Here is a 17,428-nt window from a genome sequence, read left to right on the forward strand (position 1 = left end):
CGCCTCGGTTTCCTCCACTGGAAAATGAGCAGGAGCGCGGGCCCGGCTCCAGGACGCGTCGCAACAACTCCGGGTCTTATCTGCCCGTGGTCGCCGCTGCTGCCTCCGGGAGACCGAGCACCCGCGCGCCCTCAGGGTCTCGGACGTCGCGACCAGGCCCCAAGTCCCCGCCGCCCGCGCCCCCGCCGGGGCGGAGCTTACGCCGGCCCCGCCCCCCGGTCCCCAGCTCCGGCCGGCGCGCCCCCGGCCCAGCTGCGGCGCGTGACGCGGGGCGCGCGGCTCCGGCGGCTACCGCGGGCGGGCGCAAAGCGGCGGCGGCGGCCGGCGAGCGGGCGGCATGGCGGCGGCGGGGACGGCGGCGGGGCCGGCGGGGCCGGCGGGGCCCGAGCCCATGCCGAGCTACGCGCAGCTGGTGCAGCGCAGCTGGGGCAGCGCGCTGGCTGCGGCGCGGGGCTGCGCGGACTGCGGCTGGGGGCTGGCGCGCCGCGGCCTGGCCGAGCACGCGCACCTGGCGCCGCCCGAGCTGCTGCTGCTGGCGCTCGGCGCGCTCGGCTGGACGGCGCTGCGCTCCGCGGCCACCGCGCGCCTCTTTCGGGTCAGTGCCGCCGGGGGCCGGGACGTGGGGCCGCGGGCTGGGGGGGGGGGGCGGGGGCGGGCTGTTATGGGGGGCGCGGGACCCCGGGCCCTCGCGTACCCCTTTTTGCCTCTACGGGCCGGGTGACTGGAACGTGGGGCGCCTCGGGCTGGAGGAGCTCGTCCCTTTCGGGCTGAGAGGGGTGGGGGTGGGGCGGATGCGGGGGTGTGGCCGAGCCGGAGCAAGCCCGGGATGTGGGGACCCCCACACGAACACGGGGTGTTCGAGATGCGGGGGGAACCGCGGCCGACTTATGCCGGTGGGTGCGGGACGAGGGGGCCCCGGCCGGTGGGAGGGCCCGGGCCGCCTCGCGCCCTTTCGGGCAGGGCCGAATCGGGGACGGAGGAGCGGAGGATGCGGGCGGGGTGGGCTCGGGACGCAGAAGCCGCCTGCGCCTTGAGCCTCGGGGCCGTGCGGGGCGCTCCCGGGACCGGAGCGGGGCCCGAGGTCCACGCGGCGGCGGAGCGGACTTGTCCGCTGCTCACGGGAAGGAGGCAGGAGCTACCCGGTCGCTACCTCGCGCATGTCTGGAGTCAGCGCCACCCTCCGACCTGGGGAAGCAAAGGCCTGGACTCCCCGGCCACGCCGGTGGTCGCAGTTTTGAGAGGCGGCAGGGCCTGGGTCTTCAGAGCTGGACTGGGCTGCCTCCAAGGGGCTGCGTCCGAATTACCCGGTTTCTAGCGAGTCTGGGGAGGCTACCGCCCCAGGTGGAGAGTGACCCTGTGGGTGACATTGGCGCCTGGCCTCCCTCCCTTCCTTAGGGAGGGGTCGCTGCTATGGGAACTGGTGGGAAGGCATTTGGGCCCCTAGCTTGGCTGCGACTCCCCCGTGGACTGACTGGGTTCACCCCGCCCCAATCTGGCTGGAGGTGGCAGGGGCTGCAGGGACAGAGAGCCCAGCGCCAACAAAGGGGCCTTTCTCTGCTGGCTGGGAAGAGGCTGGCCCTTGTTAAGTCAAGGATAGGGTGTTGTTTGGAGACTACTGTCCCCACCACCATCCCCTATCACCCACATGGGGAAGAGCCCCCCGCCACCACCCTTCTCCAGGCAGGGGGGAGGCAGGCATCAGGGCCCCTCCACGGGTCAGCCTTGGTCCCCATCTGGCTTTGTTGGTCCCTCTGCTTTCCCAGTTTCCAGCTGGGAAGTGGGAGGTCCAGGAGGTTGAGGGTCAGAGCCCAGGAGGGGGATGTGGTGGCTCTGGGACAACCAGAGTGGAGCGGGCGCCCTCCCTGAGGAGGAGGCTTGGCAGTGAGGGAGCCTGGTGGGGGACAGCAAGAGCATGAGCACCCTCCCTTTTGGAATCCCGGGAGCTCTGGCCAGTGCGGCCCGTCCGGGTGGGGCAAGAGCAATTCGAGGCTCGCCCTTCCCAAGAAACGGGTGGAGGGGCTGCCCTTTCCTCCAAAGCTCATCTTCTTGGCAGCCGCCTGGTTGCCAGGGGTGACTGGAACTGGCTCTGGCTGTCTCCATGGCAACTGCTGGTGCTCCGGCCCCCACAAGCCTCTCCTCGCGGGAAGGGGGCGGGCTTGACCCAGCAGCTCTGGAGCCCCGCCCCCAGGGAGCTGGAGGCCGGGGCTCCTGGACTCCGGGGGAGCTGCACCCCTCAAATTCCTCCATACTTCACGGTTATGTGACCTCTCTTTCTTCCAGTCCTCCCTGGTGTGTCCTTAGGTGGCTCAGTTCATGTCCCCAATCTCATTGTACATCCTTCCCCTGCCCTGCCCCCTCTTTCTCTGCCCCATTCTCTCCTCCTTTGTCCCCCTACATTCTCATGCTGTCCCTCACGTACCCACCCCATCTTCCCCAACCTCTTTTTCTCTCTAGCCTACCCCCAAATTCTCTGAGGTACACCTTCCCCTCAGGTTTCTCCCCTGTGGGGATCACTTGGGGCTCCAGCCTCCCCATGTTCTCCCAGATGCCCCCATACTCACCTCCATGCTCTCTTCACAGCTTTGCCCCTACAGGCCCCTCCATATCTTATCTTTAATCTCCCCTCCTCCCTGGTATAGCCCTAGCTCCCTCTGGGAACCCCAAGTCCCCCAGCTCCCCTGGGCTGGCCCCATTGGTCTCCCTTGCACTGTACTCACATGTCCCCTTCCTCTCCGCCATGGCCTTCCCTTACGTTTCTCTCAGGTCTCCCCCCACTCCCCTCCCCACACTGCGCCGGACAGCTGGGCACTAAGTTTAGCCCTTGGCTGGCACACATGGGCTCTGGTTACACTCCAGGCGGCAGTGGGTACCGGGCCCGGCCCTCCCCAACACTGCCCAGCCTGGAGAGCCCCTGAGCCTGGCTCTCCCCACCCTGGAGAAGTGGTCCCTGGCCCTTGGCCCCCAGCACTGATGGCCACTGCCTTCTCACCCATATAGCCCCTGGCCAAGCGGTGTCGCCTCCAGCCTAGAGATGCCGCCAAGATGCCTGAGAGCGCCTGGAAGTTTCTCTTCTATCTGGGCGCCTGGAGCTACAGCGCCTACCTGCTCTTCGGCACCGACTACCCCTTCTTTCACGACCCACCCTCTGTCTTCTACGGTAGGGGCCCTGCTGGACAGAGCAGGGTGGGGGAGGGTTCTGCTCGACATGGGGGAGCTGGACACTCATCATACATCTCATGCTGGATGTCAGCTCCAAGATAGGGCCGTCCCAAGGTAGCCCCAGGACAAGGGTGCCTAAAGGGCTCTGGGGACAGGAAAGGGTCCTGTTTAGGACCTGGTGCTATGAGGGCTCAGGGAGGTGTCCTGAATGAGGTGACCCCTTGTGTGGACCCAGGTGGGCATTCCTGGTGTCTGGAACAGCATGGGCAAAGGCCCTGGGGCCTGCCTGAGCTTGGTGTGTGAGGACGAGAGGAGGGTAGGAGGAGTGTGAGTTTCATTCTAAATGGGATGGGTTTGTGGATCATAAAAAGCTGCTTCTTCTGGCTGCCATGTGGAGGCAGGAGAGTCTCGGATAAGGAAGAAAGGGCCCAGTGGGGAGGTGAGGGACTAATGTGGCTTGGACCAGCTTGGCGAAGAGATAAGGATGGTGAGAAACGGCTGCATCCATTGATTGGATTAGATGTGGGGGTCGTCAAGGCCTGAGCTTAGTGGGGTAGGCAGGAAGGTGACTGTAGTGTCCTTTATCGCCTGCAGGCAGGCTGTTCTAGAAAACCCAATCTGTGATGGGGGTGTCGGGATTTCTCTATTCCTGTGCTGACCACTCAAGCTGTGTACCAGGGACACACATGGACGTGTTTCCTGCCACAGGACGTAAACAGTTTCTGAAGCCTCCTGGTGGCACCAAGCCCCGCGCTCCGATCCAAGGGCTGGGCACAGAGCTTCTGTGTTTGTTTCCCGGTGACGAGCACCGCGTTTGCTGGGCACCTGTCTGTCTTGGTGGGACTGCGTCGCCCACATGGCCACTCTCCCCACGTGCATTGCCCTTGTTATAAACCCCTGGAGGGCAGGTTTTAGCTGTCATTCAATTTCCCTTTGTGTGACTGAACCACCATAGATCCCTGTCAGTTTCAGGCATGGAGTTGCCTCTGGCTTTTTCTTTTAAATTATGCTGTGATAACATGCTTGCAGGTGAGCTGCTGCTTTGCATGTGCACTTATTGGGCACCTACTGTGTACCAGGCACTGTGCTGACAGGGCTGTGAGTGCTCCAGAGAAAGCCCCCCGCCTTGATGTCTTGTGGTGACAATTAAGTACGAAACCCGTTAAGAGCTGATGAGAAAACTCCAGGGGGGCGGGGAATGTTCTACAGAGATGGGGATGGCCCCACCAAAAGTGACCTTTGCATGGGGACCCGGAGGTGCCTGGAGCAGATAGGAAATGCAAGGGCCACCGTGGGACAGGCACACTCCTGGCAGATGCTCAGAGGCAGAGAGCAGCCCCCCCAGGACAGGGGGTAGCTACCGGAGGGCTGTGAGCAGCAGGGGATACTGACAGGCCCAACTGAGAAGGGGGCTGAGGGCAGGAGCCAGGACACGAGGGGGCTCTGCCCAGGATGGGGCCCAGAACGGGAGAGAAATGGCCGGCTTGAGAAATGTTTTGAGGGCAGAACTGATAGGATCCACTGCCAGGCCAGAGGGAGGGGTGAGCAGGGAGGGTGGGGATGACACCAGGGGCTGGGATCCCAGGTAGGGGGCAGGTTTCAGGGAGAGCAGGAGCTGGGTTTAGGATGCCGCGGCGCTGATCCCAGAGGCCGGGGTGGGGGATGTGGTGGGGGTGACACGAAGCGTCCAGAGCAGCAGGTTGGATGTGAATGCGGAGAGCAGGCCGGGGCTGCATGGCCCCCCGAGTGCGGGGAGGTGCAGACGGAGTGTGGATGGGGGATCCCATGTGTGTCGCACTCTCCCTACCCCGCCCCAGATCCGGGGCTCGAGGGTGGAGGGGGACGCTCGCCCAACGGTAAAAGTCTTGCCAGTGCGATTGGTGGAAAATTCGGTGTCCTGTTTCCACAGCGGGCTGGCTCTGTACACCAAGGCGCCTCTACATCCCTTCCCTCTCAAGGGGGGCAGAGGCGCCCGGCAGGTATTGGGGGGGCCTCCACCGGCTGCAACATTCCCACAGAGCTCGGGGAGGGGGGGGTCCTGCCAGAAGTGTGCGTTTTGCTGTCAGACTCTGAGGAGCCCCTGGACCTGATAAAGTGGTGGGAGGAGATCTAATCCATTGTGGGGGGGGGGGGTTGCATTTTTTTTTTTAATTAGGTAAAATATACATGACGTAAAGTCAACCATAATTTGCCAGGGGCTGGTACTGTCCGCTGGCGTGAGGTCCCTGGAGTAGCCAGGTGCGTGGAGATGGAAGCCAGGACTCGGGGAGGGCACGGGGAGCCGGGGCTTAAGGGGTACAGAGGTTCGGGGGGGGCGCCATGAGGAACGTTCTGGGGATGGCCGCGCTGCGGTGCGAACACAGTGGGGCCACGGAACGGAAAAATGGCTGCGGTGTTAGCGTTCACGTGGTACGCGTCTTACCACAGTTTTTAAATATTCACCATGTTCAGATGGGCAGTTCCGTGGCACACGTGGCACATTCACCGTGTTGTGCCTCCATCCCCCCCCCCCCGAAGGAGACCCCGTCCCCGCGGGCAGGCACTCCCCCCCGCCCCAACCACGGATCTGCTTTCTGTCTCTACGGATTTGCCTGTTCTGGACCTTTCCTGGACGTGGAAAGGGATTATGCTCTCTGTGACCTTTTGTGTCTGGCTCCTTTCACTGAGCGCCGTGTTTTTGAGGTTCATGGCCACCATAGGAGAGCTGGCGCCTCGCCGCTTTGTACAGCTGGGTGGTAGGCCGTCGTGTGCAGGGCGCACGTTTGGCTCACCCACTCGCGCGTTGGTGGGCACTTGGGTTGCTTCCACCGTCTGGTGGCGGCCGGCGGCGCTCCTGTGCACTTGCGTGTGCAAGGAGCCCTGGCCTGAGCTCCCTTGAGCACCTGACTAGGAGTGGACTTGCTGGAGCACATGGGGCTCGTGTGTTCACAGCCGCTGCAACCACCGCGGGGAGGGTGGACCGTCGGGGACAGGCTCTGGAAGGCCAGGAGGAGCTGGGGCCGAGCTGAGCGGGAGACAGTGGTGCCCGGAGCAGGGTCAGAGTGGCGAGGGCAGGGGAAGTGAGCAGAGGCCTGGACAGAGAGGGGCCCCCGGATGGGGGTCCACGTGGGTGGGTCCCTGTTGCGTAAGGAGTCAAGGTGCAGATGAAGAAGGGTCGCCGAGGCGAGGCACTGGGCGTGGGGGTTAGGGGACAGCCAGGCTCCAGGCGGCATGAGGGTCTGGCTCCAGGTCTCTGAGGGTGGAGGCAGGAGCCCTCGGGGGGAGCCCAGGGTGGTCGTTTTGGGGGTGTGAGCAGAGAAGGAGTGGCCAGGGAAGTCCAGATCGATGCAGGCCGAGCCCTCTTGGTGATGGTCCTGAGAGAGGAAATGGGGAGAGCCAGGGGTCAGTGTCACCGGGAGGGGGTGAAGCCTGAGTGTGGGTGGGCACAGGTGCCAGCAGGAATGGGGTGGCCGCAGGAGCAGGTGGAGGGGAGCCACACCCCACTGGGTGGGACAGCCCATCTGCAACAGGATTGGCCCGTCAGCTTTCTGCCTCGGCAGTCCTGCCTGGCATGGTGAGGCGGGTGGCAGCCTCCATCCCGCAGGGGGATTTGCCGGGATGGGAGAACCTGGGACAGGGGCATCGAAGCTGCCTCCAGAGAGCCTGATAAGTAAGAGAAGACAGGAAGGGGAAACGAAGCCAGAGTTGGAAATCCTGCAAGGGACAGATTTCAGGGGTGGGAGCATCTTTTTCTATAAATCTAGAACCACTCCAAAAAAAGAACACCCGTTCGTAAAAAATAACGGGTAGAGAGTGGGAACAGACTAGCAGGGACCAGTGCGCCCGCAGAAGGGGGTGGCACGCCTTGGCTTGTGGAGGCCGCACCCCAGCTGGAGGGGTCCTGGAGGCCCCTGACCACACGGGCCTGCTCTCCCCAGACTGGACGCCGGGCATGGCGGTGCCCCGGGACATCGCAGCCGCCTACCTGCTGCAAGGAAGCTTTTACGGCCATTCCATCTATGCCACGTTGTACATGGACGCCTGGCGCAAGGACTCGGTGGTCATGCTCATCCACCACGTGGTCACCCTGGTCCTCATCGTCTCCTCCTATGCCTTCCGGTGAGTCCGGGAGCGGGCTGGAGGGCAGAGGGCACAGCATGAGCAGAGAGGGTAGGCTGGCGGGGGCCACGGTGGGTATCCATGGGGGTGGGTTCTGGAGAGAGATTGCAGAGGGATGGGGTATATCAGGTGCAGAGAAGCCCCAGCCCGCTCATACCCCATCCGTCCCCCTCTGGCCCCTCCGACCCCGTGGCAGCCTTGGCCGGGTCACTTAGAAGTGCTTCCTGGGCCACCGGCCATGCCCGGCTGCTGCAGGGGGTGCGGCTAGGAACACAGCCAACCCACCCTAGCATTCTAGAGCCCACTGTGGCCACCACACGTGGCCCCTGAGGGCCTCAGACGCAGCCCATGCGCACCTCAACCTGCCATACGTGTAAGGTCAAAGACAGTGGAGAGGGAGTATCTCTTGCCAATCCTTTTGTTGTATCAGTCGCATGTGAAGATGACAACATTTTGGACTTACCGAGTCAATTAGAATATAGGGTTAAAATTAACTGTACGTCTTCTTTACCTCTTGTTTAAATGTGGCTGATAGAGAATCTGAAGTAACACGCACGGTTCACCTGCTGTTCCCGTTGGACGGGCTGCTCCACACGTCTGGAGCTGCCGGCCGCCGGAGCCTGTGTCAGCTCGGCCTGAACTGAAATAAAGCTGCATGTTCTCTTCTGCAGCCATAGTAGCCACGTGTCAGCTGCTTAGTGGTCACGTGTAGCTCCTGCCTCTCCTACTGGACAGTGCAGGTTTAGAACATTCCTATCATTCTAGAAAGTTCTATTAGGTAGCAATGTTCTAGAGTAGAATTAGATGATAAGACCCAAACAAACAGACGAGAAAAGAACTAACAGTTTGTTTGAAGGTGATAACTATGGAGAAAAATCAAGTGGGAAGATAAGGACCATGGGGGTGGTGAGGTGTGGGTGGTTGGGTGACACGTGAGCAAAGTCTGAAAGGTGAAGGAAGGCTCCGTGAACACTGGGGAGGTGCGTGTTAGGCGATGGGAACAGCATGTGCAAAGGGCCTGTGGCACGTGAACTGTGAGGAGGTCAGAGTGAGAGAGGTGCTCAGGCATGTTCAGGCTGAATTCAGGTCCAGTGGCCCAAGCAGCTGTCAGGTGGAATGCTGGGGAGGGACAGGCGGACGCCTTCAGGCTTCTTTAGAGCCTGGTGGGGACTCGGCCTTCCCTAGGCAGGTCTGCAGATTGCAGCAATGTTCAGGTTAAACGAACAGACCTAGGAGGGTCAGCGTGGCAATGATGTTGGAGGTGAGGGACAGACTTGTGGGGGATGCAAAATGGCCCAGGCCACTGAGGGTCAGGGGTCACAGAGACGAGGAGGGGCAGACAAGGAACTTCCAGGGTCCCCTGGGGACAGTGAGGCAGGGAGGGTGAGGGAGTGGGTGGGGCCACCAAGGCACAGGCACAGCTTGGGTGCTGCCCCTGACCTGGCCCGCTGAGGAAATGGGCAGGTCACGGAGGCCAGGGAGGGCAGCTTTGAAGGGGCCCACAGGAGGCTTGGGGTACAGCCTTGGTGCAGGGTAAGGGTCCCCAGTGTGACCCACCCTCTCTCCTCCCCTATCCCACTCCCCTCCCCAGGTACCACAATGTGGGCATCCTCGTGCTCTTCCTGCATGACATTAGCGACGTGCAGCTGGAATTCACCAAGCTCAATGTCTACTTCAAGTCCCGCGGCGGCTCCCATCACAGGCTCCACGCTCTGGCGGCCGACCTGGGCTGCCTCAGCTTCAGCCTCAGCTGGTGAGGGGGCAGGGAAGGGGGTGGGGCTGGCGAGAAGGGGTGGAGGCATTCCGGGGAGGAGGTGGGGCTTGGGCGAAGGGGTGGGGCCAAGCCGGAGGGGGCGGGGCCTGGTGCGGTCTGCGGGGCCTGGCGGGACAGGGGCGAGCCGGAGGCGGGGCAGAAGCAGGGTTGGGTGGGGATGGAGACAGACGGGCAGGGGTGGGCAAGGAGGGGGCAGGGGGACCGGGATGGGTGGGGGTGTGCAGGGACAGATGGATGAGTCCAGGTGGGACACCACAGGGCCCAGGTGGGGCAACCCTCCGCCTCTCCCCGACAGCTTCCCCAAGCCCCCCTCCCCGCTGCAGGTTCTGGTTCCGCCTCTACTGGTTCCCGCTCAAGGTTCTGTACGCCACGTGCCACAGCAGCCTGCGCTCCGTGCCTGACATCCCCTTCTACTTCTTCTTCAACGCTCTCCTTCTGTTGCTCACCCTCATGAACCTCTACTGGTTCCTGGTGAGTCAGCAGCCCACAGTTCCTTGCCCACCCAGTGGTTGGTCCCCAAGCGGTGGTCCAGGCACAGGCCCTTCCCAGGCACGCCCAGGGAGGGGCAGATTCGGCCCTGGGAACGGCACGTGCAAAGGTCCGGTGGCAGGAGCACACAGCCATCGGGAGGGCAGCAGGGTCAGGGAAGTGGCTTTTTCTCACTTGTGCTCCCCCCTGCCCCCACAGTACATCGTGGCTTTTGCTGCCAAGGTGCTGACAGGCCAGGTACGCGAACTGAAGGACGTGCGGGAATACGACGCGGCAGAGGCCCAGAGCCCCAAGCCCAGCAAAGCTGAGTGAGTGTGGAGGGGCCGCCGCCCCGGTTCATTCCTTTAGCCACATCTGTCCGGTGCGCACACTCTGGGGGCCGGCCCTGGAGACGAGGCAGCGGATGAGGCTGCCATGGACACTGCCCCCGCCCCCAGAGCCTCTGTCCCAGAGAGAGTGCAATAAAGGCATGGAAGCTTAGCGACAGAGTTAGATGCCATCAGGCCAGACAGGAAGTGGGTGGAGCAGCCCGGGGGTGGGGCAGGTTGGCGAGGGTGGAGAATCCGGGTCTCGGTGGTAGGAGCTAGGAGCATGAGGGCCAAGCTGAGTCGCTGGCCCGGTGGGTGAGCAGCCATGATCCAGGTCAGAGGGGAGCCTCTAAGCAGGTGGCAGTGGAGGTGGGGAGGACGGGGAGCCGTGGTGGCCCAGAGAGCCCACACTAGGCCCGTGTTGACGCTCCCTGGCCTTGAGGCCCAGCAGGGCAGCCCACAGGGCAGTCAAGCAGGAGAGGGGGCTGGGGGCTCAGACCCAGTCTGGCCCAGGCGGGAGTCCTAGGGAAGGAGGGGAAAAGGGGCCTCATCAAGCACCACGGAGGTAGGACCCCTGGGATTCACCAGCCCCAGGTTGTAAGCCAGATGATGTCCAATGCTCCCAGCCTGGAGGGGCCCCAGGAGTGAATGGAGGCAGTTTTGGGTGATCAGCAGAGTCTAGGGTGTACAACACCCCAAGATGGGGGGCTGCTGACGGCTTGCAAGGTGCCAAGTCAGTGGACCCTGTGATTTGGCTTCTGGGGGGCTTATCAGTGACCGACCTGAGAAAGGGGGTTTCAGGGAAGCAGTGTGCTCAGAGCTCGATGAGGTGGGTCAGAATGGGCTGTGAGGAGGATGAGAGAAGCAGAGATTTTAAAAATCTCCTTGGAATACATAAGAAGGGGAGCAGAGAACCGGCGGGTTCCAGAGTGGAGAGCTGAGGGCTCTCTGGCCAGTTTACATAAATAAAAGCACTTTGCACCCCCCAAGCATGGAACTACAGGTGGGGGGTTGCTAAGGCCAAAAAGCCAGCGCCCAGGCCAGAGAGGGACCAGACAGGCGAGCGGGGATCACGGACATGAGAGGACTGGACAGCAGGTGAGGTCTCTGCAGCTGGATAGTGTGGGGGCCTGTCGGCCAGGGTGACTAATCACCACGCGGCCGTCCCTGTCATCGGGACGTGTGGGCACAGGGGCCGTCGCCAGGACGAGTGTGGTCAGATCCCAGCTCTGCTATAGAACCTACCAGACTTGTTTTAGGTGAAACAAATAAAAAAACCAAAGACAATCCAAGACTTCCGGCTCGAGCTGCCATTTACCGAGATGGAAATTGGGGCTGAGTTGGGGTAGGGCTGTATGCACCGGCCAAGGGGGGTGGGCGGGAATCAGGCGTCTAGTTTGGGGGCTGTTTGATCGTCCGGTGTCCAGGGAACATGAGTTAGGAATTCCACGAAGACATCAGTGAGGTCTCACCAAGGAGTCTGACCAACCCTCAGAGAAAACCTCAGAAAAAGCAACAGCTAAAGCAGCAGATGCGAGAGGGAAGCACCTGCTTGGCCAAAACGAAAAACTGGAAAGATCTTCCTGCTGTAGACTGGGGAGCTCCTGGTGGAGATGTCCAGACCACCTAGCCCCACTCGGTGCGGCTCCCTAGCCTGTCTGCCCTGAGAACACCCGGCCAGAACGTGGGGTGGGGGGCGGGGGGCTGGCACGTGGCCGGCATGTCCAGTAGGATGAGAGCGTGACCTCCGCACAGAAAGGACAGGGCAGACCGGGGAACGCACTGCCAGGATCCACCCCCCGGGTGTCACCTGCAGAGCTCAGTTCCCCAAGGCTGGCCGCAGTTAGCGCAGTCGGATGTCACATGGATAAGAAGCAAGGAGAATGTGGAACATGCTGCCGAAGAGTGGTCAGGGCGCCTCCAAACCCTCAGGTCGTGGAAAACAAGGCAGCTGAGGCGCTGTCTCCGGTCAGAGGCAATGAAGGCGTGTTGCCTGAACGCAGTGTGGGCTGGTGGGCCAGAAAAAGGACATCCGCGGAAAAACTCGGGAAATCAAATAAGGTCTGCGTTTCGTGCATAGCACTGTCCCGGCCTTGGTGTCCTCATTGTGACAAATACACTGTGGAGGTGTGAGATGGTAACATTCAGGGAAGCCGGGCGAGGGGTACCCCACAGCTCCCTGTCCTGCCTTCGCAACATCTCCACAAACCGACGATTACCCTAAAATAAAAATCTTACTTAAAAAAAAAAACATGAAAGATCGTCAAAAATGACATTGGATGTCATAGTGTGTCACCAGTTCTGTAGTGACAAAGTATCGTGAGTTGGGGGGCCTTAGAACAGAAATCCGTCTCTCACAGCCCCGAAGACCAGGAGTCTAACATTGTCAGCAGGGCCGTGCGTGCCCCCTCCGAAGTCTCTAGCAGAGGACCCTTCCTTGTCTCTTCCAGCTTCCGGGGACTCCACGGCTCCCTCAGCTTGTGGCCGTGTCACTCCAGTGTCCATTCTCTGTCTTCATACGACCTTCTGCTCTCCAGCTCTTCTCTCTTATGAGGACACTTGTCTTCAGACTGAGGGTCCATCCTAAATCCAGTCTGATCTCCGCCCAGATTCCTTCACCTAATCACATCTGCAGAGAGCTTTTTTCCCCTAATAAAGTCACATTCCCAGGTTCCAGAGATTAGGATGTGGGGACCGCCCATCAGCCCCCCGTGGATGTTAAGGCCCATAGAATTAGATGCTGCTGGAGAGAGAATCAGAAAGTTAAAAGCTGGGCGCCTGGGTGGCTCAGTTGGTTAAGCGACTGCCTTCGGCTCAGGTCATGATCCTGGAGTCCCGGGATCGAGTCCCTCATCGGGCTCCCTGCTCAGCGGGGAGTCTGCTTCTCCCTCTGACCCTCTTCCCTCTCGTGCTGTCTCTCATTCTCTCTCTCAAATAAATAAATAAAATCTTTTAAAAAAAAAAAGTTAAAAGCTGCGAAGAAGTGACCAAGGTTACAGCAACCGCAGCTAGAAACGATGACAGCTAGAATTCTAAGCATGACCTGGCCTCGCTGAGTTCTGATAGGAGACGGACACAACATGAGAAGACACAATGCTGAGAATTTTCCAGACGTAACGGTGTAAATCAGAAAGAGGATGAATAAAAAGACATCCATGCCCCCAAACACGTCGTAGCGAGAAATGCAAAACAGCCACAGGAAAGATGGCCTATGCAACAAGGACACAGCCCCAAGGGACGCGGGATGAGTGTGGAGGGGGCTGTCCTGTCCAGTACCGAAAAGAAGGAAGCAGCAACTGGGAATTTCTTACACAATTCTGAAAACATTTGCCTGAGGGAACCTGACCGGCTTCGTCGGTAGAGCACGCGACTCTCGATCTCCGGGTCCTGTGTTCGAGCCCCACGTTGGGTGTAGAGTTTACTTAAAAAAGGAAAATCTTTAAAAATAAAAACAATTCCTCAAGAGACAGAACACCCACAAGAAGAAAAACTAGGAAAGTTTACCACCCACAGATCTTGAGGGGTGTATTTCAGAACACAGGAAAGCTATCCCAAGAGGTAGATCAGCAGGTGAAATGACACATATCTGGGTAAAAAAATGTAAAGGCCCGATCTGAGCTTTAAAAAAATGAGAACTGAAGCAGTAAATACTGAAATGAGATTGGGGCCTTTGCACTTTGCAAGAGGGTGGGGATTACCTTTAGGCTATATTAAGGACTTCTGGGAACGCTGGTAGGATGTAGAGGGGAACCCCGGACAGGGACAACAAAAAAAAATGCAAAAAAGGAAGATTAGTAAAAGCAGGATAAGGAAGGCAAAACCAGAGGGTAGACTCTCAAATATTACTCATCCAAATAAGCATACATGGAATAATCGTGACAGTTACAAGGTTTTTTTAAATTTATTTTTTAAAAAAACTTATTTATTTAGAGAGAGTGCAGCAGGGAGGGGCAGAGGGAGCGAGAGAGAATCTCATGCAGACTCCCTGCTGAATGTGGACCCCCGACACGGGGCTCGATCCCACGACCCTGAGATCATGACCTGAGCTGAAACCAGGAGTCAGATGCTTAACCCACTGCGCCACCCAGGCGCCCCACAAGATTTTTTTTTTTTTTTTTTTTTAATCCACCTCTTCGCTGGTTAAAGGACTTCAAGTCCAGGATACATGAACGTTGCAAGTAAAAGAACAAGACAAGAAAATCAGATGTAATACTTGATCTGGAACATTCCACGTGTCACAACCCTAAAATCTCAGCATGACGGGACCATGGGAGGTAGTCCGAGCTCCTCATTGAGCAGCTCAGAAGCAGTGGGAACAGATGTTCTTTTTAAGCACAGGACGTTTCTCAGAATTGACCAAACCCAGCCACAGGGGAAATCTCCAGGCCCCAGAACCAGGATCCTGCAGGCTGCGTAGACGAAAGTTCAGGGAGGTTTGAGAACAGTGAGGAAATGTTGACTGAGACCCACGACTGTGGAGCTGGGAAACCGAGCACGTGGCCAGTAAGTAGCCCCGCCCCCTTCCTCGTGGTGCCCGGCTTCATTCATTCCGGCTGCTTCTCTCTTCTCACTCCCTCTGCCTCCCAGAGCCCCGCGACCACCAGCACTGCCTCCGCCATCAGACCCCTGGAGGGGCCCCCGTGCCCCAGTCCTGACCCAGCCCCTCGGTCTGAAGCCCCCCATTGCCGCCTCGGGGGCTGCTGAGACCAGCAGCCACCAAGGGCCCTCACCCCACTCGGTCTGCTGACCTGCCCTGCGGCACCCACCACTTCCCCACGGCCTCTCCTCTCACGGCCCCTTCATTTAATTCACCTGACTTCCAAGTTTCTCCCCCAGCTCCCGATGCTCCTCTGCGCGCCCATTCTCTGTCTCCGGGTCCACCTGACGTTCCCAGCTTCTGTGAAACTATTGGGAATCAGCCCCACTTCCCTCCCCAAAGTACCTTTCTGGAACGTTTGCCCATCGCAGTGGAGGGAAACTCAGGGTGGAAACCGTGCCAAACCCTCGGGAGTCCCCTCGCTCCCTGTCCTCCTTACCTCCGAGGAAATATCCAGAATCCTCCCAAGATGCTGCCTGCTTTCCTCTCCCTCCAGTTTCCATCCTTGTTCTGATTCTCTTTTCCCCTTAGTGGGGCGATGACACCGAACAGCGCAAATCTGACATCGTAGAGAAGCCACCACCACCGCCCACCCCCCCCCACCCCCGCCAAATACGAACACTGGTTTTGAGTGGGGAGGGGTGCTTGGAAGCTTGTACAGAAAAATAAACCAGCATCATCGGGAAAGTTCTGGTAAGGTGCATGGCGGGGTACCAATCCTCGAACGTGTTAAACCTACTGTAAAAGTATAGGAACTGAAACAGTGCGGAACAGAGCTGAGTCCATAAATGGAATAGACTCCAGTCCTAAAGATCACTGGGAGCGAAGAGCTGTCAGAAATACTTGGTAACCATCTGGAGAAAAGAGCAAACTTGTGTATCTCGAATCAGCCCAAGGCCAACTTCCGATGGATCAGATGTCGAGGCCGAAGCAGAAGCTGCGAAATAAAACCCGAGTCGAAAAGGGAGATTGTGGCATCTAGCAACTGAGCCATGAGAAGAGTCTAGAAGCCAGGAGCCCCCACCTCTGCTCCGTCTAGAGAACCAACAGGCAAAAACGGATGACAAAGGACAAACCTGAGGGCTTATCTCTGGGGGCTTATCCCTAACCTCACAGATCAAGGGCTCCTGCCGGTGGTAGCAGCCAGAGAAAGGGCAGCAAGCCACGGAGAAGTGGGCAGAGGATGGGACGCGCGCTCCCAGGAAGGGACATGCGGTGGCTCCAGCCCAAGGAAAGAATGAATTAAAGTGACTGAGGTCATCTCGAGGGAAGTAGGTTCCTATATGAAAGGGTCTCTGAGCCAGAGTGCTCCGCAAGACGAGGGGATGCCCGGGGTGGTAGCCCACGCCGTGAGCTAGGATGTGTGTGAGATACCCGCAAGATGTGTGTGAGATGCTGCACGGAAGCAAGAAACCCAGGTTGATTCCAGGAGTGGCTCAGGCAAACTGTGAGTTCTCTGCGCTGTCTGATGTCTAGATCGTGAGAATATAGTAGCAGTTCAAAAAACTTGGTAACAAGTGTACATAAGCCGCACCGTAGGACCCACTTCTGCAAAGACACAGATAGACCGATGCGCAGAGGCAGGAGGGGGCTCCCCTAAGCGGGAACAGGAGTGGCCAATGCCATGACCAGTAAGCGGCAGGGAGATGCTGGGTCAGCACCAGCAGGCAGTGGCTAAGGCCCCAAGGAGCAGGGGCGGAAACCCTTGTCGAGTCTGGTCAGGTGGTCCTGGGCAGACCCCGAGGCGGGACCCGAGACGTGCCACCAGCGCCGGCAGGGAAAATAGAATTTATGGAGAGCGGTGGTGCGCACGGCAGCAACCTCCGGGTCGACTTTTGGGAACATTGGGGTGCAGAAGACATCTTTTTTTTTTAAGATTTTATTTGAGAGCAAGAGAGGGAGAAAGAGCACAGAGGGAGAGGGGGAGGGAGAAGCAGACTCCCTGCTGAGCAGGGCTCTATCCCAGGACCCCCGAGATCAGGACCCGCACTGAAGGCAGACGCTCAACTGACTGGGTCACCCAGGCATCCCCCAGAAGACATCTTTATAGTTTGAAATATGCAAACCATACATTATTTAGAAATTAGGGGGCTTGGGGCGCCTGGGTGGCTCAGTCGGTTAAGCGTCTGCCTTCAGATCGGGTCATGATTCCAGGGTCCTGGGATCGAGCCCCACATCGGGCTCCCTGCTCAGCGGGGAGCTTGCTTCTCCCTCTGCCGGCCGCCCCCTCTGCTTGTGTTCCCTCTCTCTCTCTGTGTCAAATAAATAAATAAAATCTTAAAAAAAAAAAAAATTAGGGGGCTTTCTCTGGACTTAACCTGGACACTTACCATATTGATTCGAGTTTTTAAAACACTGCATAACTTGTTTTCAGAATGTGGAAGGAAAGTAGGGGCTGTGGCAGATGGAGACAGAGGCCAGTGGATGGAGAATCACAGGGGCTGTGAAGACTTTCCTTGTTGGGCTGTGAGCCAGCCGGGGCCACCGGAGCCAGGGAGGAGCCCTACTCTGGGCGGAGTGTCAGGGAGCTCTGGCCAGTTTTGCCCACTCTCTGGAAGGGAAGGAGGATAAAGTGCAGGGTTTATCCAGACCCAAGTGGTGGGGTTAAATCAGGCGGAGGGCTCTTGCCCTCCAGCGGCGGTGGGTAGCTCCGGAGAGAGGAGAGAGGAGGGTTTAATTGGGAGGAGCAGGGACGCCATGCCCACTAGGCGGAAGGCAAGGTCTCATGGCCGTGTGGGCAGGGAGGAAGGACCCAGGTGGGCCGCCGCCTGGCAGGAAAAAGGGATGTGGAGGGCGATGCGGGCGAGACAGGGCGGTATGCCGGGCATGGGGTCCCGGGGCTAACCTGGGCCCGGTTCTGGCCCCCAGGAAGCCGCTGAGGAACGGCCTGGTGAAAGACAAGCGCTTCTGAATTCCTTGATCACCGTCCCACCCCTTAGGACCCAGCCTCGCCCGACCACGCCCCCCAGGGACCGACCACGCCCCTCCTCCGGGACTCTGGCT

The 17,428-nt window shown here is 59.4% G+C and overlaps 1 protein-coding gene across 1 annotated transcript; it reads left to right on the top strand.

Moving 5' to 3' along the window:
- The first annotated feature begins 321 nt into the window (after window positions 1-321).
- Window positions 322-17,370, top strand: CERS1 (ceramide synthase 1). Its single transcript, XM_036093841.2, has 7 exons — window positions 322-595; window positions 2,998-3,157; window positions 7,077-7,257; window positions 8,849-9,010; window positions 9,355-9,502; window positions 9,719-9,828; window positions 17,294-17,370. The coding sequence occupies exons 1-7, from the start codon at window positions 338-340 to the stop codon at window positions 17,334-17,336; spliced, it is 1,062 nt and encodes a 353-aa protein (XP_035949734.2). The 5' UTR covers window positions 322-337; the 3' UTR covers window positions 17,337-17,370.
- The last annotated feature ends 58 nt before the right edge of the window (window positions 17,371-17,428 follow it).

The sequence above is a fragment of the Halichoerus grypus genome, chromosome 1, assembly GCF_964656455.1.
Source record: "Halichoerus grypus chromosome 1, mHalGry1.hap1.1, whole genome shotgun sequence".
Lineage (NCBI taxonomy): Eukaryota > Metazoa > Chordata > Mammalia > Carnivora > Phocidae > Halichoerus > Halichoerus grypus.